This window comes from Molothrus ater, chromosome 4 (assembly GCF_012460135.2).
Source record: "Molothrus ater isolate BHLD 08-10-18 breed brown headed cowbird chromosome 4, BPBGC_Mater_1.1, whole genome shotgun sequence".
Taxonomy (NCBI): domain Eukaryota; kingdom Metazoa; phylum Chordata; class Aves; order Passeriformes; family Icteridae; genus Molothrus; species Molothrus ater.
This window is the reverse complement of record NC_050481.2, coordinates 49,850,046-49,872,885: the sequence shown is the minus strand read 5'-3', so window position 1 is coordinate 49,872,885 and position 22,840 is coordinate 49,850,046. Positions and strand designations below refer to the sequence as shown.

At 37.9% G+C, this 22,840-nt stretch overlaps 2 protein-coding genes across 8 annotated transcripts in view; both read left to right on the top strand.

The window, feature by feature from the left end:
- KLHL5 (kelch like family member 5) overlaps window positions 1-1,553 on the top strand; it is a 49,999-nt gene extending 48,446 nt beyond the window's left edge. For all 6 annotated transcript variants that reach the window (XM_036381943.1, XM_036381942.1, XM_036381941.1 and 3 more), the window contains one exon: window positions 42-1,553. In XM_036381943.1, coding sequence (XP_036237836.1) covers window positions 42-98 — 57 coding nt within the window. In that variant the 3' untranslated portion in view covers window positions 99-1,553. The remainder of the gene's footprint in view (window positions 1-41) is intronic.
- A 441-nt stretch (window positions 1,554-1,994) lies between these two features.
- Window positions 1,995-22,840, top strand: part of WDR19 (WD repeat domain 19) — a 39,823-nt gene continuing 18,977 nt past the window's right edge. Inside the window, exons 1-23 of one of the 2 annotated variants that reach the window (XM_036383129.2) lie at window positions 1,995-2,102; window positions 3,593-3,684; window positions 3,769-3,834; window positions 5,317-5,442; window positions 7,198-7,313; window positions 7,918-8,033; window positions 8,363-8,443; window positions 8,807-8,919; window positions 10,173-10,346; window positions 11,547-11,617; window positions 12,780-12,952; window positions 13,051-13,165; window positions 13,899-14,005; window positions 14,421-14,543; window positions 15,802-15,951; window positions 16,472-16,619; window positions 17,351-17,555; window positions 18,129-18,288; window positions 18,883-18,993; window positions 20,600-20,709; window positions 21,851-21,908; window positions 22,129-22,275; window positions 22,384-22,466. In XM_036383129.2, coding sequence (XP_036239022.1) covers window positions 2,097-2,102; window positions 3,593-3,684; window positions 3,769-3,834; window positions 5,317-5,442; window positions 7,198-7,313; window positions 7,918-8,033; window positions 8,363-8,443; window positions 8,807-8,919; window positions 10,173-10,346; window positions 11,547-11,617; window positions 12,780-12,952; window positions 13,051-13,165; window positions 13,899-14,005; window positions 14,421-14,543; window positions 15,802-15,951; window positions 16,472-16,619; window positions 17,351-17,555; window positions 18,129-18,288; window positions 18,883-18,993; window positions 20,600-20,709; window positions 21,851-21,908; window positions 22,129-22,275; window positions 22,384-22,466 — 2,651 coding nt within the window. In that variant the 5' untranslated portion in view covers window positions 1,995-2,096. Of the gene's footprint in view, window positions 2,103-3,592; window positions 3,685-3,768; window positions 3,835-5,316; window positions 5,443-7,197; window positions 7,314-7,386; window positions 7,408-7,917; window positions 8,034-8,362; window positions 8,444-8,806; window positions 8,920-10,172; window positions 10,347-11,546; window positions 11,618-12,779; window positions 12,953-13,050; window positions 13,166-13,898; window positions 14,006-14,420; window positions 14,544-15,801; window positions 15,952-16,471; window positions 16,620-17,350; window positions 17,556-18,128; window positions 18,289-18,882; window positions 18,994-20,599; window positions 20,710-21,850; window positions 21,909-22,128; window positions 22,276-22,383; window positions 22,467-22,840 lie in introns of those variants that run through there. The other variant, XM_036383131.2, reaches the window with a different exon arrangement.

The window sequence follows — 22,840 nt, the reverse complement described above, 5'->3', positions numbered from 1 at the left end:
CACTCATCTCACAGATTGTTTGTTTGTTTGTTTGTTTACAGGTTGCACCACTGTGCTTAGGAAGAGCTGGAGCATGTGTTGTGACTGTAAAACTCTGAATTATTTTCTCTAGGAAGATGACATTCTCCTGTGTAGACTCAGAGGATTACTTTTTCCTCAAGCAAACTGCAAGTGCATCAATCAGCACCAGGTGCAGGATATCTACCACAGCAAAGTGTTTGGTCTGAAGTTGACATGATGTTCTTATGGACCAATATTAAGCACTTTTTAAAAACTTTTATTATGCATATGTTACAAGAATTCTTCTTGTAAGAAAGTCACCTGCAACCTGCCAATTGGCAGTAGAGGACTTCTGTTTAGGAAGTGCTAAGAAAATGAGTGAACTCACTATAATAATGTTATGGTTCTGGGGCCTTGATTTCCCTAAATGCAGAGCAATGATGCTATAAATGGATATACTTTGATATAATTGGGTCTATCTCTGGATGAAACAAGTTATAGGATTGGACCCTGTAGATTTAATTTGCCTGTAATAAATGCAAATAGGTATCTGAGTAACTACAAGGCAGGCTAGCATACCAATGCAAACTATTGTAAATGGCAGGTGTCATGTCTGCCTTGGAAATGAAGTTGTGTATTTGGTAAATCTTTTGCACTTTTTAGCATCATTCCTAGTTTAGCAAACTTTTTATTTAACCAAAGCCTTATTTTAAATATTGTCTTATGCTAATAGAAACCTGCTATTTAATAATTTCTGACAGGTATTTTTGACATCCAGTGTACTTTTTGGGTTTTCAGAGTTGTTATGCAAGATGCAGAAGATCATACCTTTTGCTCTGCTTTGGTTCTTGTATTTACTTTGCTGTTTGTATGCATTATTGGAAGAATTCTAAAGTGTGATTAACAATTAACCAATTTAAGTTTAATATTTGCACTTTGGAATTTTTGAAGCATTCCATTACATTAGACTAATTACATTTTTAAATGAGGCTTTGCACTACTATGAGAAGTATACTTTTATAAGATGAAGAAATTGTCTGTCTTTCCTGTAAGATTATTTAAAAATGTAAAGGGCCCAATCCTGCCAGATGCTCAGCTGCCACCATTTAAGCATGTTCAGCATCTTACAGGACAGTGAAGTGTTCCTCGCAGGGCTGTATTAAATTAGTTACCTTATTTAACAGTTACCTAATTTTTTAAGATACTTCATAATTTGCCTTTCTCGAGCCCTCTGCTGTTACACCGAATTGCTTTGAACGATCTAAATGTTCTCGGGAGAAGCCTTTTTGTATTTGCTTTTATGTGCCTTGTCCCTTATGTTCTCCGAACAGCACCGCCCGTGAAAAACGGGAAGATGTGAACTCATTGAATGTTTTGGTTTTGTTTTTTTTTTAAAAAAAAGTTTGAAGTGCCCGATACCCGAAGTCCTTTGTACATTTCTAATTTTAAACGTGTGTTTTAACGCTCTCGGCGAACTATTTATTGTTTTAAAAGAAATCGGTGACACTTTGTGATGAAGCTTTGCAGTTGGAATACAGCTGATCTCAAGAGGCTTTGCTGGCGAGTTGTGTGCCTTTATTCCCTGCTTAGAAGCCCGTTCTGCGCGACCGCGGTCTAAAACCCTGCATTTCCTCTCAGAACCGGGGGCCGCGGCCTCACGCAGAGCTCCTCCCGCCGGGGCCGGGCCCGGGGCCGCTCTCTGCCCGCCCCCGCTCTGGGTGCCGCGGCCTCACGCAGAGCTCCTCCCGCCGGGGCCGGGCCCGGGGCCGCTCTCTGCCCGCCCCCTCTCTGCGTGCCGCGGCCTCACGCAGAGCTCCTCCCGCCGGGGCCGGGCCCGGGGCCGCTCTCTGCCCGCCCCCTCTCTGCGTGCCGCGGCCTCACGCAGAGCTCCTCCCGCCGGGGCCGGGCCCGGGGCCGCTCTCTGCCCGCCCCCGTTCTGGGTGCCGCGGCCTCACGCAGAGCTCCTCCCGCCGGGGCCGGGCCCGGGGCCGCTCTCTGCCCGCCCCCGGCCCGCTCCGTCTCCGCGGTGACGGCGGCGCCGCGGGCGGGCGGCGCATGCGCGGTGCCGGTGCAGGCAGCCCGCTCTGGTGGCCGCGATGAAGGTGGGTCCGGGCGGCAGCGGGGCGCCGGGGCCGGGCGAGGGGCGCAGGGCCCGGCCCGCGGAGCGAGCGGGCGGTGGCGCTTGCGGCCTGGGCCGGGAGGGAGGCGCGGCGGGAAGGGCCGCCAGCCAGCGGCAGGGGGGCCTGGTGTGCTTGCCGGCACTCCCGCGTTTGTTTACTTTCGCGTGGAGAGACTTCGGGTGGAAGGGAGCTTAAAGGGCATCCAGTTGCAACGCCTCTGCGATGGGCAGGCACATCTTCCAATCTTCCACTAGCCCAGGTTGCTCAGGGCTCCATCCAGCCTAGCCTTGTACGCTTCCACGGATGAGGTGTCCACAACTTCTGCGGGAAACCTGTACCAGTGCCTTTCCACCGTCGCAGCAAACTCTTAGTAACTAATCCAAACCTACTCTCCAGTTTGAAGCCATTCTCTCTTGTTCTGTGGTTGCATGCCTTTATAACAGTCCCTCCCTATCTTGTATGTTTCCTCAGGTACTGAAAGCCCACAGTTAGGTCACACCAAAGCCTTCGCTTCTCCAGGCTGAGCAATCCCAGGTCTCTCAGCCTTTCCTCATAGATGGAGAAGTGCTTCATCCCTCAAATCATCTTGGCGGCCGTCCTCCTTAAATTATTTTTTTCAAAATTAAACATCATTGTCAGATGTCGTTTATGAGCGTGGCATGTGGTGGTTGTGTTTTTGCTGGTTTTGTGAGCAGAATGCAGATTCAGTGTGAAGAATGCCTCAGTTATATTGACCCAAAAGAAGGGATAAGAACCTGTGGCAGACGAGCAAACCTCACAAGCATTTGGTGGACAGCAGGTGTTGGTGCTTACCTTATGACACGTAGGGATGTAAGTCAGGATAGCCAGCTGCGAAACAAACTTTGTGGGCTTTATCTTATGCCCAGGTTACAGAAAAATATCTGTGGGTGGTGTGAAAGGAAAAGGACGTTCAGAAATTTTCTCCTTTGGAAGTCAGAATCTCTTTCTATAGTGTGTTAGTTTGAGATCTTAGCTTTTAAGACCCAGCAATTCAGAGTAACAAAAAGATTACCTGTCCTTAAAAGAGTGAATGTTGAGCCTTCTCTAGTTTGTGTTTACAAACTAAAGATGCTTTCTGGTGCCAGACTTTTCCATTAAATTTAGAGAACTATTAACGATGTGGTCTTTGAACTAGAAGGGGAGAGTCTTATGCAATTTTTTTTTATTGTAACTAAGAGGCAAAAATAATAGTTTATTATTAATAGAGCTGCAGTTCTCTATGTGAACACCCAGCAGCAGAAACTTCAATTTTTTCCACTCAAATTGAAAGAACGTTTATCTGGGATTTTGCTACTTCAGTGCATTGGAATCACACAGAAGCTGTATTTTTGGTGGAGGGGGGGTTACCTCCACAGTACTCAGTTACTAACATGTAGGCAGCTGTAGTATTCTTATATATGATGATTTTAAGATGTATCATTTCCTACTTTTTTTTTCTTTTTTTCCTCCAGCAAGTATTCAGTCTGTATGAAAAAGCTTGGTCTGGTTCTCCTGTGCAGTTTGCTTGGCAGAAAACTTTAGGAAATTTTCTTGCTGTAATAGGGTAAGACTGCAACTATTCATTGCATTTGTCCATCAAAATTGCTGATAAAGAAAGGGAATTATTCTATATATTAATCTTTTTTAGAGGTGATCGTTCTGTGAAAATTTTTGATCGTCATGGTCAGAAGAGAAATGAAATCAACCTGCCAGGGTAGGTACTAAGATAGGTTTAAATTATTTTCATTGTTGTTTTCTTTAAAAATGCTTCTCTTCTGGTGAGGTGCTTAGACAATGGGAGAAATTTGTAGGATGATATACTATCTCTGGTGAACCTGGCAGAGAAGACAAATTATGTAATTAAAATGTAAAAAAAAAAGACCTATCACATTAAGAAGGCTCATAATGAGGTTGTGTGCAATATATCCTTGCATTCTTGCTATTGTTGATTTTCTAACAATTTGTTATCATGGTTTTGCTGAGGAAAGGTACTTTTTTGTTTTAGTGCTTCTGTTTACATCAGTGGCATAACTGTACACATTGGCATTGTTGCTTTAGGTCAAGATGATACTTTTTTCCCAGATTATCACACTCTGGTTCACATCAGAGAGTGGTATGGAAGTTTACAATGTGGACTTTTTCAGATTAAATCTAAAAACTTATGTACTTTAGGAGGATATATTGAACTTCTTAAAAGGTAGTGAGACCATAGGAGCAGGCTGGATATGGACCAGGGGAAACCTCCTTAGGGAAAAATGGTGTGACATTGGGTCATCATGTTGGTTTGCTCAATAAATACAATTTTATTGGGCACATTAATACCTCATGTTAGTTTCATTTGTGTACTGTTCATCTCTTCTTAGCACTTTACTGTTCTTAATCATCATGTCAATTTTTAATTTTATTTTTAACTACCTGATGAAATCCAATTAAGATAGACCCCTTAGTCAAGGCAAAACTCCCATGGTCTTTAAGGCTGAAACCTCTAGTCAAGAGTATAACTTTAATTTCCAAATCATCACTTACATAGCCCTGTGTCATTGGTTAATATGAGGCAGAATCACTCAGTTCCCCAAGAAGTCTAGAAATCCAGTCTTTGTAGTTTGTGGTAATTGCTACCTTGCACCAAACCAGGAGATGCAATTCTCACAGTCTTTACCAGACTCACATGTTTTTCACTGACCATCCCACCTTGCTGCTCGGGTTAGGTGTCATTTATAATATGGTCTGGCTGTGTCAGTCTCTTTTGCTTGGTAATATCCATGGCCCAGCTCTTTCTGTGCAGTGTTTTGCACAATGTGTGATAAATGCACATTCTCTCCAGAAAATTGTCCAAAATGAGGAGAGCTGTGTGGAATCAGAGATGTATTATCAGAAAAGTAATCCCAAATCTGAATGGCCTCTAACAAACCACAGCCTTACAGAGGACTTTCAGTGTCTCTTGAAAATCAAGGTGACTGTATTTCAAGTACTAGAACATAGGTAGCAGTGGTTTTTATGACCTTCCTCTCAGCCCCTGTCATCAATGAGATTTGAATAAGAGTGGGGTTGCTATAGAAATAGTTTACAGATAAATCTCCAATCTGGGTTTGCAGGGGAGGAGAAGGGAAAATAGGGACTCAGTTGCATAGTTCTGGCTGTTTCTGTACACTTACAAACACATTTTAACATTCCTAGTGATTTTTTTTTTCTTCAGTAACTGCATTGCTATGGACTGGGATAAGGATGGAGATACTTTAGCAATAATCACAGACAAATCTAGCACCATATTTCTGTGGGATGCAATCACAAACAAAACAAGCCAAGTAGACAGTGGCATGAGGTAAGAAATTTTTTTTTAACGTGGGTATTTAAAGAGTTTTACCATTGTGACTTGTTGATGTGGAGGCTATATTTCAAGAACATCTTTTTATTGGAGTCCTCATAATATATATAGTAATTAAACTAATATGCTGCAGCTCATTGCTGAATTATTTTAATATAAATAAAAATATGTATTTTATTATAAATTTTAATAAAAATTATATTTTTTGTATAAAATATATAATTTGCTGGGTTTTAGGTGTTTGTTATGGATGGGGATTTTGGGGGTTACAGGGTGTTTGTTTATTTTTTGAGTGTCAGCAGTGCAATTGTCTCTAGAGCACTTCTCTTCAATGTTTCTGCGGTAGCAACAAGGATGGGTGAATTTTTCATGTATCTGCACTTGATACTCTTTCTCCTAAGTCTTTCACACCAGGTAAAGGGAGCATAAAAGTAACGGAAGTGATATCAGTGGTACTAAGAATTTTTTTTCCCCTTAGATTAATAAGGGGGCTAAAATGCTATTCACAGAGTAGTTTAAGATGAAAGGAGATATCTAAGGTTCTAAGCCTTACCTTTCTGAATTTGGCCACAGACTTTAGACTCTTCTAGGGTCTGCATAACCATCAAGCATTGGGTTAATAGATAAGCTTGGTTTAACAATTAAACTTGTGGCTTCTTTGAGTCTATTCCACTAAACTCTTGCATTCTACATAAACATTCTTCTTGTAGGAGAGAGAGTGGAAACAACTCTTTCCTGTGTTGGTTAAGATGTATGTTATACATATATTATATTGAGGGAATGAACAGACCATATTGTACCATTTTCATGTGTGAGCAAATACTATGGGGAGAAGAGTAACCTGCCAGTATGCAAGCAAAAAGGAACATAGAAGATACTTAACAGAATGGAGTCTGCAGTTAATTGCAGTTCCTTCATGATCTTTCTCTCTAATACTGGAGGTAAATTGCTTACTGGAGGCAGTCTTGCTAGAACAATATATATCTATGTAAGTCCAGGATCCTTTTTTTTGTCACGGTGTTATTGCTTAAGCAGAATAAGCACCAAGACATAAACAGTGTGATAATGAGGCTTTTCTGATATCCTTCCCTTTTTGAAATTAGAAAAGCACCCTTATATGCAAACCAAATATATTGGAGGTCATTTCACATGTCAATATTTCAGATTTCTATTGCATTCCTAGAGTGAAACTTAAAAAGTTGGGGGGGACTGCACTAATTAGAAAATTTTGGTTTATAGTTTTTTTGCTTAAGAGGCTCTTGGTTTTTTAACATGATATATACTATCTGCGTAGCCTTAATTGTACACCGAAATAGGCCTTGCTCTATCTGAAACTTCAAGTTAAAATTGATCTTTCTAACTTCTTTATTACATTGACTAGAACCAGACCTACTCACTTTTGAGTTGGCTACATGCGTTGGGATATTGAAGAACAAACAAAAAAAAAAAAAACCAAAAACCGACTGGAAAATAACCAGTGATTCCATCTAAGACTCTTGTTTGCAGACCCATTTTCAAGTACAAGTCATGCTACATTACCTCATACAATTTTTTATTACTTTTACTATCTTCTGCATACTTAGATAATTCTGATATTGGTCAAGAACATTTACTTAATTTGAAAGTTCTCCTTGGTCTGTATGGCTCATAGAAATTAAAGACAAATGCAAAATTTGTTTTGCAAAATGTTTTAATATGTGAACACATGAAAGGAATTTCTACTATACAAAGTAAATTTTTTCTTTGTTTTAGGGATGCAATGTCTTTCTTGTTATGGTCTCGAGTAGGAGCTTTACTTGCTGTTGGAACAACAAAGGGAAACTTACTCATATATAACCGTCAGACTTCTCGCAAGATTTCTGTCCTTGGTATGGACTGCTTTGAAACTGCTCTGGCACGTGTGAAAGTGGAATTTTGCTAATACACATAGTTTCCTTTCCAGTTCTCTATATAAACATGCAGGTAAAAAGTGTGGTCATACTCAACTTGCACCTTCTACTTTGGTGTACTCAGGAGAGTATTTTGAGAGAATACTAAGTTTTATATATACATATATATATATATATATATATATATATGTATATATACACAAATACCTAACACTGCCTTACTGCCTCCTGGGGGACTTGTGTTATCTTTCTTGCCAAGGAATTGTGTGATTGTTCGTTTGCTAAGTTACTCTTTCTTACCTGCTTAGAGTACCTCTGGGCATAAAGGTTATGGATGTAACACATTCCCCAGAAATGTGATGCAAATAAATGTAAGAACAAGGGCTGTGCTGTTTCATATAAAGTCAAAAGATTTTCATCTGAGAGCAGATTTTTTAAAAAAAGGCTCTTGCTCTGACAGGTTGTTTCACATTCTGACAATCTGTGTTTGAGTGACTGGCTGAAGTGTGTATATTCCATCACAGATTTTTTTGTTCTTGTTGTTGTGTTTGATTTGTGTTGTATAGGTTTTTTTCTTTTTCAGGTAAACACACCAAAAGGATTACTTGTGGCTGTTGGAGTATTGAAAACCTTCTTGCTTTAGGAGGTGAAGATAGAATGATTACTATAAGCAATCAGGAGGGGGATACTATAAGACAGGTAGTATCTATAGTGAACATTGATTTTAAGATGTACTGGTTTCCAAGAAAGCTGGGACCTATGGGAGCTTGTGCCTTTTGAATCCCAGGGCTTTCAAGGTCCAGGAGCTTTTTCTTTTTTCAGTGTATTTTATGCTAACATGTCATTAAGACCCAAACTGAGGTCATGTCTTCTCCCAATGATTTTCTTGATTTTGGTATTAAATGCAGTAGTAACTTTCCCTGTCTGTCCTTATGCAAAATTATACGTGGCAGGAGTAATGCCATTATTTATCATCAGCATGGGCTACGTTAACTGTTGATTTCTCAATCTGCACTTCTTTCTTGCAGACTTCAATCAGCTCAGATCCCAGTGACATGCAGTTCTCAGTTATGAAGACTGATGACAGAGTATCAACCAGGGAAAGCACAGTAAGAAGTCACTACAAAATACTGTAGCTCAAGTGAGAATAATCTAACAGGATAACTCCATGTGACTTGCTGCCTTTTTTTCTGAGGAAATGGAGCTGACTTCTGTAGGGGAAAGTCTTGAATTTGAGATTGTAAAGATTTGAGTGTATTCTGCTGAGCTTGCATTTAGATTTGTGAACCACTGGCTTACATTTCAGGGAATGTCCTGAAAATCTCTTCTGCTGTTGATGAAGATTCAGAATTCAGATCCATGGGTTTCTTAAGGATTATTCAAATTCCTAGATCTCATCTTTTAGTGAAAATATAGGGCCTTAAAGTTATGCCATTCTTGTCATGTTAATTTTTCTTTTCATTCATTGGCAGGTCAGTGTAGTGGTTGGCAAGAAGACTCTCTTCCTTTTTAATTTGAATGATCCTGACAACCCAATTGATCTGAAATTTCAGCAGCCTTATGGCAGTATTGTAAGCTACAAATGGTGAGCAAAACTTTCTTAATTAATTATTCTAGTATTAAGAAGTTGAGATTTTCCAAGTAGTTCTGATAAATGCTGGAAACAAAATCATCTATCCCATGCTCAGACTGGATTTTTGTTGGCTGCATTGTAGACTTTTCAGTAATTCTTTTCTGAACACAAGGTAGTCTACATTTTCTAACTGTTCTACTCAATGATTCAATAGCTGTAAAACAGTATCTTCCAACAGAATCACTGTTGGTATGCCCAGCTTTAAACAAAGGTATGTTGCTGTTGTGACAGATGATTAAACTCACAGGTTTATGGGTTGTTTTCTATTTGGATGAGTAACTGGTGGAAGAGCTAGGGGTAGAGTTGTTCCTTCAGCTAGTTTGTTGGTTTGCAAAGCTGTGCAAAGTTCTTGTAGCCTTCTTATTCTGCAATACCATTGGTAATGTTTCTCTGAAGAAAGCCGAAGCTAGAAGTTTCAGATCTGTACCAAAAAGTAGCTGTACTATTTCTGTATCTTTGAATCATTACAGCTTGTCTTTTAATGGCTGTTCAGTCAACATGGAATTGACATCCCTTTATACTACAACTCTAAAAATTCTGAAGCTATATGCTTCTTAGTTTATGACCATGTGTAACAAGGTGTACCTGGGCTGCTTCCCTTGCAGTGATTTTTCTTGCAATTGAGCTAATGAGATATTGTTTGAATTAATCTTTACATGCTGTAACTATTTGTGCCTTAACCTCATCATTTCTGCTTGATACTATGAAAAGTAAACAGAATATTCACAAATTTGTTGCTTTGGTACTTCCACTGTGTTTGCATTGCCCTTAAGGGCACAGTGACTGGCATTATCGTTTTAACATGGCTTTGATGGGACCACATAGGCCAGAACCTTGAAATGAAAGTTGCCATCTTCTTGTATGTTTATTTCAATGAGGATACCAGAAATCTTTATCCTGGCATCCCTGCCAGGTGTACAGCTTGCTGAAAATAAAGTGGCATTATAACAAACAGGAGACAGTAAAGATGACTTAAAAGGCATCTGGGCACAGGCATGATTCTGTCCTTTAGGGACCTTTGATAGCTTTCCCTTAACCTATTTTATATTATATGGTTCAACACGATATATATAAATTCCCATAATTTGTTTATTCTTTTCTGTTACTGGGAGGCATTGACTGTACCCCAGCAGTCTGAAAGAAAATGCTTTTTGCATATTGCATTAATAGATCTCTTTTCTAAAATGTTGCTTTTTTTGTAACAGGTATGGTGATGGCTATATTATGATTGGTTTCTCACAAGGGTGTTTTGTAGTAATTTCTACACACATTCGTGAAATAGGACAAGAAGTCTTTCAAGCTCATAATCATAAGGATAATCTAAGCAGCATTGCTATATCACAGTCATTAAACAAAGCTGCATCATGTGGGGACAATTGGTAAGTGGTAGTTTATATATAAAGAATAGAATTCATCTCTCAGGACTGGAGCTAATGGGCATTCACACTCTGCTTCCTAAGCCTTCAAGGCTCCCTGAGAAGTGAATTTAGAAAAGGTAAGATTAATGGCTGTATGGAACTGCTGCTCTGCCTAGAGCTAGGAGAAGCTATTGTTGACAAAAATCTCTGCAACTGTAATTAATATCATTAATTGCAAACAAAAAAAGAAATAAACTTAAGTATGTACTTTTGATAAATTTTTTTTCTGTTATGTTCCTTGGCAACAAGATAGTCCAAACTTCTTTACTGAGATTTATTGATTGAACATAAACATCTGCTTAACAACACGAGAAAAATTAATTTAAATCTGCACTGAGTATGTTGATACCTGATATCCTCCTCTCCAGTGTTTGGTCTTACCTGCAGTCTAGACAAAAGTTGAAAAGTGTGAGCAATTAAGGAAATAAATAACTGGAATTAAATACACTGGAGTTTTTCCAAAATGTTTTGTGCACATGATAGAACAGCTCCTTTAGTTCCTCATCTGCTAATCCCTGATTCTGTGGTATCTGAATTCTTCAGCAAAAGAGGACTTGTGTCATAGTAGGAGTCAAATGGTTCTCTCTGTTCTCAGCTCTGTGTAGGACCAACCACTGATATATGACACTTGTACATCAAGAGTGGTTTAACTGTGAGCAAAACATGGTGAAACTTCAAGCACTTGAGCTATGGTACAATAAGGGTTATTTCTTTCAGTGGTTTAACTTGCATTGAGTGATGTGATAGCATAAGTAAACTCTCACTCTGTCCCTTTTATATGCAGGAGGATTGAAAGTATTTTTTGCATCTATGTTTCAAGCCCTGTGCGTCCATCAGTAATGTCTTTTAAAACTAAAATGCTATAACAGATCAAAAGGGAATAACAATCTATGTTCCCTAACCTTCAATTCTTTCAAATTGGATTTGTGCCTTTTCCTCAAATTTTAGTTCTCTGAGCAAATATTTTTGTTCTGTGATGCAGTGATACACTATTTACAGTGATGGATAATAATGTGTTGTTTTTAGGAAATTGAAGACATTTTGCATTCGTGTTCTACTTTTTGCTCACTTAGGCTGTCTAGATTGGACTAGGTTTCTTTCAGTTAATGATTACTGAGATTTGGATTGGTGGGAATGACTGACTCTTCATTTTTGTTTTAGCATCAAAATCCATGATCTGACTGATATGAGAGAAATGTATGCCATAATAAACTTGGATGATGAAAACAAAGGTATGTTAACTTTCTCCATGGGGATAGAAAATTTTACAAATTAAGTAAACTGGAATTTTAACAGTGTCTCTGTTCTTAGAGTAAAAGTACTGCTGTTGGAAAAACTGTGTAAATACAGAATTTTTCAAAAACTCCTGCTTTCCCAACTTGTATTTATTAGGTGACCTGTAGCAAAATGGGAGCATATTTTACCTATTCAAAGTATAGAGAAGTACAGCTCTCAAAACATTTGATCAATTTGTGTTGTGCAGTTTTGAATCTGTATTACAATGTATTCAGATTATTACAATAATACACTTAACAAGTTTCTGCTTCTTTGCATGGTTTTTTTTGTGCTTTTCAGCATGTCTTGTTCTAACATTGATATTTGATCTGTTCTTGTCCTGATGTACAGGACTTGTGCCTGTGGCTTCCAGAACAGTGTTACAAAACCATTTTCTTGAGTAGTGAGTTTCCACCCTTATCTCCTCATGTAGTGTTTGTAAATGCTTCAGTTATTGTCAAGTAGATAGTTGCCTCCAGCATTTTATTTGCCTCCAGTTTATTTCTAAAAAACTGCATTTTAATTTTTTTTTTCTTTTTAAGAAATTTAGGATATTTTCAGCACAACACTTCTCTGTCTCCCTTGGAATATTGGTATTAGCCAGTTGGATTATGTTTTTTCTAATGGCATTTTCAGACACTGAGGAACAAATAGCAGTTCTGTGTTTAGTACTTACTCATTTGTAAGTAAGGGGAATAAGATTGAACTCTGCTCAGCTGCTTCCAGTATTATGGATCACTTTGAATGTGCTGCCTGAACTGAATGTGCTCTTTTCAGTGTTGAAGAGGAAGGGTGTTAATCAGTTTTGTAACAGATCTGTAATCTGGTCTAGTGAAGGTGGGTTGCACCTAGATGGCCTTTAAGGTCCCTTTCAGCTCAAATCATTCTGTGATTCTGTCAAGTCTTCACTCTCAGGAAAACACTGGATTAGTTAATTATGTGTTTGAGTTGAGTGATTCTAATTGATCTTGGAATTATATTAATTGGTTAGCTTTAGTACATATATTCTAGATATTAATTCCTACACTTTTCACAGTTTAGAGCAAAATAATTGCTTGTTGGTTACAGTAATTAAAGAAAGAACTGTATTTTTTTTACAAAAACTTGTGAATATTTTAGGTGTAGATCAGATGGCTTGGACAGACGATGGACAGCTGTTGGCAGTATCTACACGAAGAGGATCCCTCCATGTTTTCTTGACAAAGCTTCCAATCCTTGGAGATACTTGCAGTACACGGATTGCATACCTCACTTCTCTGCTTGAAGTCACCATAGCAAATCATGTGGAAAGCGTATGATAACCTCTTCCTTTTAAACCTCAGGTAGATACAATTAAAGTAAGTATTAAAAGTGGATGAAATTTGTATTATTTTGTTTTGTTTTCTTACAGGAGCAACCAGTCACAGTCTCTGTTGAAGTAGAGCCCAGTTTCGTCGCTATTGGTGTTTATCATTTGGCTGTAGGAATGAACAATCGGGCTTGGTTTTATGCACTTGGAGAGAATAGTAAGCATAAATTTAGTTCTCTTAAAACTAATGCAGCACCCTATATTTTATTTTATTAATTTAGTATGGTGTTTAGCAGTTCTGGACATTCCACATTGTACAATAAAAACTTGAATTGCCAGTGGTCCTGCTAGGATGGGATAATAATTTTCGCAGGCTGAAGTAGTTATGGCAAGACATTGTAAATAATAGAAATAAAACTTCTCATTTGAGATGTGAGGTATTGGTGATGAAATGTTGCTTACTTTTTTTTTCACGTCATCTTGTTCATCAATTAAGGACTTCAGGCTTTTGAGATATTATTTATCTGTGTCTTAAAGTACTAAGTTTGGCAAAGTACCTAGGAACTATGATCAGAGAGTTTAAATTTTCAGTTCAGCAGATCTTCATGTTGTTTGTATGGTAAGGAAAACTTGGTTATGCTATATCCAAATTTTAGATGGTGGATTTCCAACTTCCATGTTTTTCTAAGTATGCCCCTTTTTTTCAGTGACAGTAAATTAAATAAAAGTGTAACAATACTAGTCAAAGTTGCATAGGAAAAGAGTTTCTCTTGTAGTTTCTAACTAGTTCTCTGACTGCTAAGAAGAAAGTCTCTTTATGTGTGGCTTGTCCCCTCTCTGCTTAGTTGTTAGATTTTCACATCTCCTTACTCAACTGCAAGTTTAGTTAAGTGAAGACCTGTACAAAATCAAAATATTTTTACCTTATCTTTTCTGTTTGAATCCTTTAGATGTAAAAAAGCTTAAAGATGTGGAGTACCTGGGGACAGTAGCAAGTATGCGCCTTAATTCTGATTATGCTGCTGCTCTCTTTGAGGGTAAAGTCCAGCTGCATATGGTAAGAGCTCTGGCAATTTGGATTGCCAATGTTACCTAATGAGTTGATAAGCTGAGCAAGTTAATGTAATATTAAAAATCACATAAAATGGAATGATATTCAGTTAATGGAGGTAAAAATTAGAAATTCTGCAGAATAGTTTTGTTGGCTAAGTAAAATATAGAGCTGAGTTTCTGTAGACTTAGAAATACAACCTAGACTAGAACAGGTGAAGAAAAACGTTTTCTTGTCAGCTGTTTAACAAGTTTTATTTTAAAGGTCTCTGGTAATGTGACAGAAGCAGATGCTAGATTCTTAAGGGATGCACATGCAAGTTTTTTTTCATCTCTTTTTCTTACAGTTTGATAAAAGCAATGCTATGATACCCTATTGTTAACAGTGGAGATTTTCAGTTCATTCTGTTCTTTATATTTAGATAGAAAGTGAGGGTTTGGGTGCTCAAGAAGAACGAGAAACTCGACTTTTCCCAGCAGATGATGATAAATACCGAATTTTGTGCCATGCTCTAACTAGTGACTTCCTCATATATGGTACAGATGTGAGTATTACTTACTTCAAAAGATCTTTTTAGATGGAGTATATTTATGTTTGAATTTTTTGATTACTGCTTATGCTTTTAGCAAAACAGAAAGTGCATCTGTGAACTTTTAGAGTGGATTATTTTCTGTACAAGAACTTTGAGCAAATAGAGTCAAAATTGCATCCAGCTTCCTTTACTGTTGCATTTATATGACATGCATTGGCAGGAAGGTTGAGTTTTGCTTTTACTAGTGTTTGTTGCAAGACATTGCTTTTAATAGCAGAACTTAATTCTATTGCATTAGTGAGAGGGTTAGCAATCAAAATGGTTTCCAGATGTAAGTAAAAACATAGCACTTCCCTTGCAAATTTGTTGATTTAGGTGGTGATGTGAAAAATGTGGACAAAAAGGTACTGATGTATACAAATGTCTTAGCATAAATGAAAGCCTTCATTTGCTACTGAAGCCTTTGTCAAAAGACAATTTTTTAAATGTTTCAACAAGGATAGGAATTAAGGAGGGCACTGAAAAAGGATGTGGACATGCTTATTGATTTTTCTGGAGTTTTTTATGTATGAGGGTAGTTTTTTGTCCTTTTAATATTTTCTGGCACTGGCCATACAGGACACGTTTGGCATTGTAGGATCATGCTCTTTTTGATATCGATTGATGTATTGACCTGGTTTAATAACTGATTTAATAACTTGAGTGATTTTGTAGCAGATGAGGTCTTTCCCACCTCCTCAGTACCTAAACTGGTACTGGTAAATTTGAAGTACTGAATTTGCAACCGAGCAATTTGATGTGTGCAAATTCTACCATTGATGTCAAAAGCCACATTTTTTAGAATATATCTTTAATCACAAATCAGTTTGATTGCTTTTGTTCCCTGACTTGGGTGCTTCTCTTCTTAAGAATGTGTGGTTCTTCCATGGAAGCAAATTTTACAGCTTTTTCTGAAAGTTAGGCTTCTCTCAGCAACGAGACAGACATTTCATTTGTTTCAAGAACTGCACAGATGTCTCCACAAAGCTGAGGGAGATAAATATCAAAACCAACAGAAAACCCCTCAAAGCTCCCAAATCCTTTCTTTGTTCCCCAAAAGTTTTTCCTGTCTTACTCAAAACAGGATGTGAGAATGAAGCAAAAAAAACCCACTTGGAAGTACTTTTTTTGAATATTCAGTACTCTAAGATGTAAGACACTACAGCCAAATTAATTACCTGCTTGCCACTTACTGATGTAATTATTAACATTTTCTGTTATTTCTCATTAGACTGGAGTTATTCGTTATTTCTTCATTGAAGACTGGCAATTTGTGAATGAATATCGCCATCCTGTCAGTGTGAGAAAGGTTTTTCCAGATCCCAATGGAACCAGAATGGCTTTCATAGATGACAAAAGTGATGGCTTTGTCTATTGTCCAGTAAGTTAGTGTGGGATACCAATACAATATATGTACAAGCAGGCTCTTCAACTATATAGTTTTTTTGTTGGAAAATGAAGAAGATTTTGGCACTCCAGCAGGTATGGTGAGAGAAGAAATTTGCAAGGAAACCTGAAGATAATTTAATGGTAATGTAAGGAAATAAAATCTGTCACACTAGATCAGGACAGTTTCATTATACTAAGTTCCTGATCATTTTCAAAAATGTATGTGTTTGTGTATTTAAATACAGATAACCTACCCAGTTTCACTCCCCCTCTCCATACCTTTTTTTAAAAAAACAGTAAATATCATTTATATAATGTGTATTTTCTCCACTTCAGATGTAAATTCTTGTGTTATTCAGAATCACTGCTTATAAGGAAACTTTTTCTTAAAACAATTTTCGTATTTCTGCACTACTTATGTTATTTTTAAAATTTTTAATCACAGCTGGGATGAATATTTTGTTTCTCACCTTAGTCACTTGGTAGTAATTTTACTTTTGCATTATATGTAGGTAAATGATATAGTATATGAGATTCCAGACTTCTCACCAACCATTAAAGGAATCCTGTGGGAAAACTGGCCAATGGATAAAGGTGTTTTTGTTGCTTTTGATGATGATAAAGTATACACTTACGTTTTTCACAAGGATACCATTCAAGGTACCAAAGCTCTTTAAAAAGCTTGTTCTTAAAGATTATACTATTTTAGTTAATAAAGTAAAACATGTTCTGAATCTTCATTTGTCTAAAATAAAATACATATAGAAATAAATAGTACTACAGAAGATTTGAAGTGCAGCTTATGTATAGAAAACTAGTTACTTCACAGGTTTCTCTGTAAGGCATTTCAATGCATTTTGGTCTCAATTCCATAAGATTCTTGCTATTATAATATTTCATCTGAAAGTTACATATTGTGCTTCAATTGTATGTTGAAGCACTCAAGAGAAAAATCTCAGGAACAGGGTCACAAAACTTGCATCAAGGTCAATGATGCATCAATGAATACAAAACTTGTATTCAAGTTTTGAATACAATGAATACAAAACTTGTATTCAAGTCATCATTTTGCAATGATGCATCAATGAATACAAAACCAGTATTCATTGAAAGTGTTAAAGTTGTAAACATAGCCATTTCTGTATTTGTAAGAGAGAAACATTGAAATTTACCTACCAACACTTGGAAAAGGACCTTACTGGTTTAGAAGCTTTACATTCTGTATATTTACTGAAAGATGTGTGCTTGTGTAGTTGCTGCTGACTGCCAGAATTACAGACCCTGAATTAATGTCCTGCAAATATACATGTTTTCAGCTGCTTGCTATACTTTTCACCATGTAAGGATTTTTACAAGACATCTTTTTTTTTCTTCCTGATCATTGAATCTAGGATCAAAGATTATTTTGGCAGGTGGCACGGAAGTCCCCTATTCCCATAAACCTTTGTTGTTGTATAATGGAGAATTAACTTGTCAGACTCCGAGTGGGAAAACAAACAGTATCTATTTAAGTACTCACAGTTTCCTTGGCAATTTGAAAGACTTTGGACCTGATATGCTGAGACAAATGCTTACTCAGACTCTAATGTTGAAAAGGTATATCTGTATTTTAATTATATTGTAGAAATTGTTTTCTTCTGTGCTGATAGTTTAATATATCATATCCTGATGATTTTAAAGTGTCCTGCTGAATTTTGATAAATCAGATTGATTTGTAATTTTACATAGATCTCCAGACCAAGCAACGTAAATGACCCAGTGATGGTTTAGGGTGGGTTTTTTTCACTGTCAAGTAAAAACCTGAAGTAAATTTTTTCAAGACTTATTTGGGATTTTGTGACAATGGCTCCTCTGAAACTGGCTGAGGATGCTTCTGTTGTACTCTCCTCCCACTGTAATGAAGCAGTGCAAAATCAATATAATGGAAAGAATGCCAGAGTAGGGAACGCAGATGGTTTACTGAAAAAGTGTGATAGAAACAGGAGAAATAGAACTGTAAGGTACACATTTGTATTTTTCTATTCTTCCTGATACATCTCTCTCTCCATGGCTTAGAAGTAAATGTTTTTATGTTTTCTCTAACAGAGAGAAAAAAATGTTGAGAGGGAGTTTTGAGTATGAGTAATACCTAAAATTAAAATAGTTGTAAATGTGTTTTACCTTCTGTAGGTTTTCTGAAGCATGGGAGATTTGCAGGCTTCTGAATGAGCAGTCTTGTTGGAATGAGCTGGCCAAAGCTTGCTTACATCATATGGAGGTGGATTTTGCAATCCGTGTTTATCGAACATCTGGTAATGCTGGGATGGTGATGTCACTAGAGCAAGTAAAGGTAAAATATAAAGTCTTACCTAGGAAATATAGTAATTTAATTCCTCTTTAAGAATTGCTGAATTCTTGGGGTTTTTTTTGCGGGGGGGGAAAGGTTGTTTTTGTTCAAACAGGACTTGAGTTGCTTTCAAGGGATATGGAGGATAAGGTGTCCAAACTACAGACTGTTTGCTTGGTTTTCTCTTGAAGTGTTGCAGTCTCTACTGTAATGCACAGTATTTCCTTCTGCATTTGCTTGAGAACAGCAATATATTCATGTTTCAGGCACTGGGAGGCTCTTATTTCCTTTTGTTATTTTTGAGAAAATGTGGAAGACTGCTATTAAAAAAAATCCAAAATAAAACCAGATTGCATCTATACATCTAAAAGTGAAATAGTACCTTAAAATTATACTTCTGCAAATTGCTGATTTTAGACAGTGTTAGCTGTAGTGGCGCACGAGGGCTTTTTCTGGTTTGTAGAATCCAATACACATCATTGTAAAATGTAAGGATATTTAGTTTTACCATTTTGCTTTATTTTTCTTACTAGATTATGTTATTTATACAGTATTTTTTTTTTGGACTACTTCTGCACCTATTATGTCGTTCTACAGGGAATAGAAGACCACAACCTTTTAGCAGGACATCTTGCAATGTTTACTGGTGATTTTAATCTGGCTCAAGATTTGTATCTGGCATCCTCCTGTCCTATTGCTGCTCTTGAGGTATTCATTTAAGATGTGTATATTTTCTGCTGGTTTTGTTTCCAGGTTAATGCTGGAATATTTTACTTTCTGATAATTTTGCCCTTTTATGGTTTTGATCTTGCCACTGTGCAACTAGAATCATAGACTATCCTGAATTAGAAGGGAACCACAAGATTGAGTCCAACTCCTGGCCCTGCACAGGACAACCCCAAGGGTCACACCGTGTGCCTGAGAGCATTGTCCAAATGCTTCTGCAACTCTGTCAGGCTTGGTAGTGAGACCACTGCCCTGGGGAGCCTGTTCCAGTGCCCAAACACCCTCTGGGTGAAGAACCTTTTCCTGAATGATATCCAGTGTAAAACTGCCCTGACACAGCTTCAGGCTCTTCCCTTGGATCCTGTATCTGGGCACCGCAGAAAAAAGATCAGTGTCTGCCCCTCCTCTTCCCCTCACAAGGGAATTGTAACTGTGACAGGGTTTCCCCTCAGTCTCCTCCAGGCTGAGCAGACCAAATGACCTCAACCACTTCTCATATGGCTTCCTCTCGAGGCCCTTCACCATCTTTGTTGGCCACCTTTGGACACTCTCTAATAGCTCTAGAGCCTTCTCATACTGTGCCCAAAACTGGACACAGTATTCAAGATGAGGCTGCACCAGTGCAGAGCAGAGCAGGGCAATCCCATCCCTTGCCTGGCTGGCCATGCTGTGCCTGATGCCCCCCAGGACAGGGTTGTCCCTTCTGGCTGCCAGGGCACTGCTGACTCATGTTCAACTTGTCATGGGCCAGGACCATCAGGTCCCTTTCCAGGGGGGCCAGTCTGTTTGTACATCCAGGGCTTCTATGTCCCAGGTGCAGAGTCCAACACTACTCATTGTTAAATTTCATACAGTTGGTGAGTGCCCAGTCCTCTCATTTGGCAAGGTTTCTCTGCAGGGCCTCCCTGCCTTTGAGGGAGTCACGAGCTCTTTCCACTTTAGTGTCATCATCAAATTTATTTATTTGACCTTTGGGTCCTATGTCCAAGTCATTTATGACGATGTTGAAGAGCACAGGGCCGAGGATGGAGCCCTGTGGAACCCCACTAGTGACAGGTCCCCAGTCTGATATCTCCCCATTCACTATAACCTTTTGTGTCTGACCCATGACCCAGTTGCTCACCCATCCCCTGATGTGTTTATACAGCTGTGGGCTGGACATCTTACATACTCTTATGAGACTGCATTCAAAGCTTTACTGAAAGCCAAAAAGATTACATCAATTGACTGTCCTTGATCAGCTAGGTGGGTTACCTTATAATAAAAGGAAATTAAGTTTGTCAAGCAGAACTTCGCTCTCATGAAGTTGTGCTGGCTGTGACTGATGACTGCATTGTCCTTGAAGTGTTTTTCAATAACTCCCAGAATAATCTTCTCCACAATTTTACCAGGCACTGAAGTGAGACTGACAGGCCTGTCATTTCCAGGGTCAACCTAACAGACCTTCCTTCAAGATGAACATCTCTCAAATTGTCTGAATCTTTCTAGAATATTAGCTCAATATTTGTATTTAGAATAATTTAAAGTTCAGAATAGAAGTCCAAATTTGATACTTGCTTCAGAAAATGTTACTGTTCTTTGTTAATAGATGCGAAAAGACTTGCAGCACTGGGACAAAGCACTGCAGCTGGCTAAGCGCCTGGCCCTGGACCAAATCCCTTTCATATCAAAGGAATATGCAGTGCAGCTTGAATTCATGTAAGTTCTGTAAGGTCGTAGTATAAGAATAGTAAACCAATACTCAAGCTCAATAGCAGAATACAGAACTGAGACATTTCTGAGCTATTCTGAGATGACTGCATTGCTGTGAGAGAATTCAGTGAGGTCTTGCAGCTGTAATATGAGGTAGAGGAGTTTTGCAAGGAATCTTTCATGCTAGAGACATGTTAGTAAATCATAGTTCCTTTTGACTAATTCTGGTATATATATAAATTCTTTGCCACTGGTAGGTCCACTATATACTATATGCATCATCTACTAAATAAATACTTTGGTGCAGGCATGTGCTTGGAAAATAGAGAAAGTTGAAATCATTTAACATTTCTACATTGGATGAAAGCCATGCCTTTTGCCTGTCTTTCTTTAAATATCTATAAGCCTTTACTTTCTTAAATCATTTAGGTAGAGGTGTGTCAAATTTCAAGGCTGCCAATACCTGAAAGACAGAAGGTATTAACCATTTGACATGATTTTAAAGTCTATTTAATAGTTAATTCTTCCCAGATGAAACCTGGTCTGTTTAATATCTAAGTCAAGAGGAAAAACTTACCTATTAATAGTTCGTAGACAACTCCCTTCCCTTGGCAGTACACCTGGCATTCAGAGAGAGAGGACACTTGCTGGTCACAGAAGGGAAGAAATGGATGCAGTTGAAGCAATGCAACAATCTGGAACTTGAATTCTGAATATACTCCAGGAAAAAAAATTCCCTTTGATTTTGTGTTGCAAAAATTCTAAATAATTCAAAGATTAGCTTCATTTGTCTTCCAGAAAAATCTGGAATAGAGCTGAGACCACTGAGGTGTATTTTGCAGATAGATTATTTCTAGAGATATTTCTAGGGATTTCTATTTTCCGCCTTTCAGAGGAGATTTATTGGTCCCTGTCCAACAGAATTGAGGGATGGAGTTGCCTCTGACTAAGAGCTTGATTAAGTCCATAGGAAATGCCATGAGAGTCTGTGTAACTGTCCACCTCTTACATACCTCACAACCTTCTATGCAATCGTTATGTCTACATCAAGACAGATACATGTATAATGCATGCATAAAGTGGTAGGAAGGCAAACATCTCTTCCTATTAAAAATATTTGTCTGTATAACTTCCAGTTTTCTTTTAGGGGTGATTATGTTAATGCTCTGGCACATTATGAGAAGGGAATCACTGGAAACAACAAGGTAATTCCTTTTCAGTAATGATAGCCTTGTACTGTCACAATATACATTAAGTTGTCATCTTTCCGACTCATTTGAATTCCACATTTTAAATTCAGCTCTAAATTAAACGTTATTAAGTCTGTAATATTTTGTTCATTTGTTTCAGTGCTTGATTACTGTCACTTTTGTGACCTGGTGTTTCAATGTGTAATATAGTTACTGCTTTCCATTTGATTGCCAGTACCAGGAACACGATGAAGTTTGCCTTGCTGGAGTGGCTCAGATGTCCATTCGAATGGGGGATGTCCGGCGAGGGGTGAACCAGGCCATCAAACATCCCAGCAGGGTACTAAAAAGAGACTGTGGAGCTATTCTGGAGAATATGAAGGTACTCAAAGAGAGTTAATATAAGGCTGAATATGTGATTTCATGAGGTTAGTAATTTAATTATGGTCTTTATTTAGAAATGATGTTTTAATGGTTTCCAATATTGTAGCAATTTTCAGAAGCTGCTCAGCTGTATGAAAAGGGACAATATTATGACAAGGCAGCATCAGTATACATCCGGTGTAAAAACTGGTAAGTACGGGTTTCAGGGCAATGTCATATTTCAGAGGATTTTCTGGGGTACTCTTTGGATAATAATGGTTCTCTGAATAGAAAAAATGCCTCGTTAACTATGTTTCATTGATTTTATTGTTCCAACTTCAGGCTTAAAGATTCTCTCAGAAATTTATGTTGTTTTAATATAGTCTTACTGTAAATGGGAAATAATTTTTTTCCTTTTTTTGTGTCTTATGTTTAAAGTTTCCTGCAGTTTCAAGTCCTTTGTGGGTGTGTGCACATGCACACATCCACACTGAATTTAATGCACACTGAATATAGGAATTATATTTGTGTAGTTACTGTTTAATTAATTAGATTTCTTAGTTTTATAACATGCATAGCTGAGA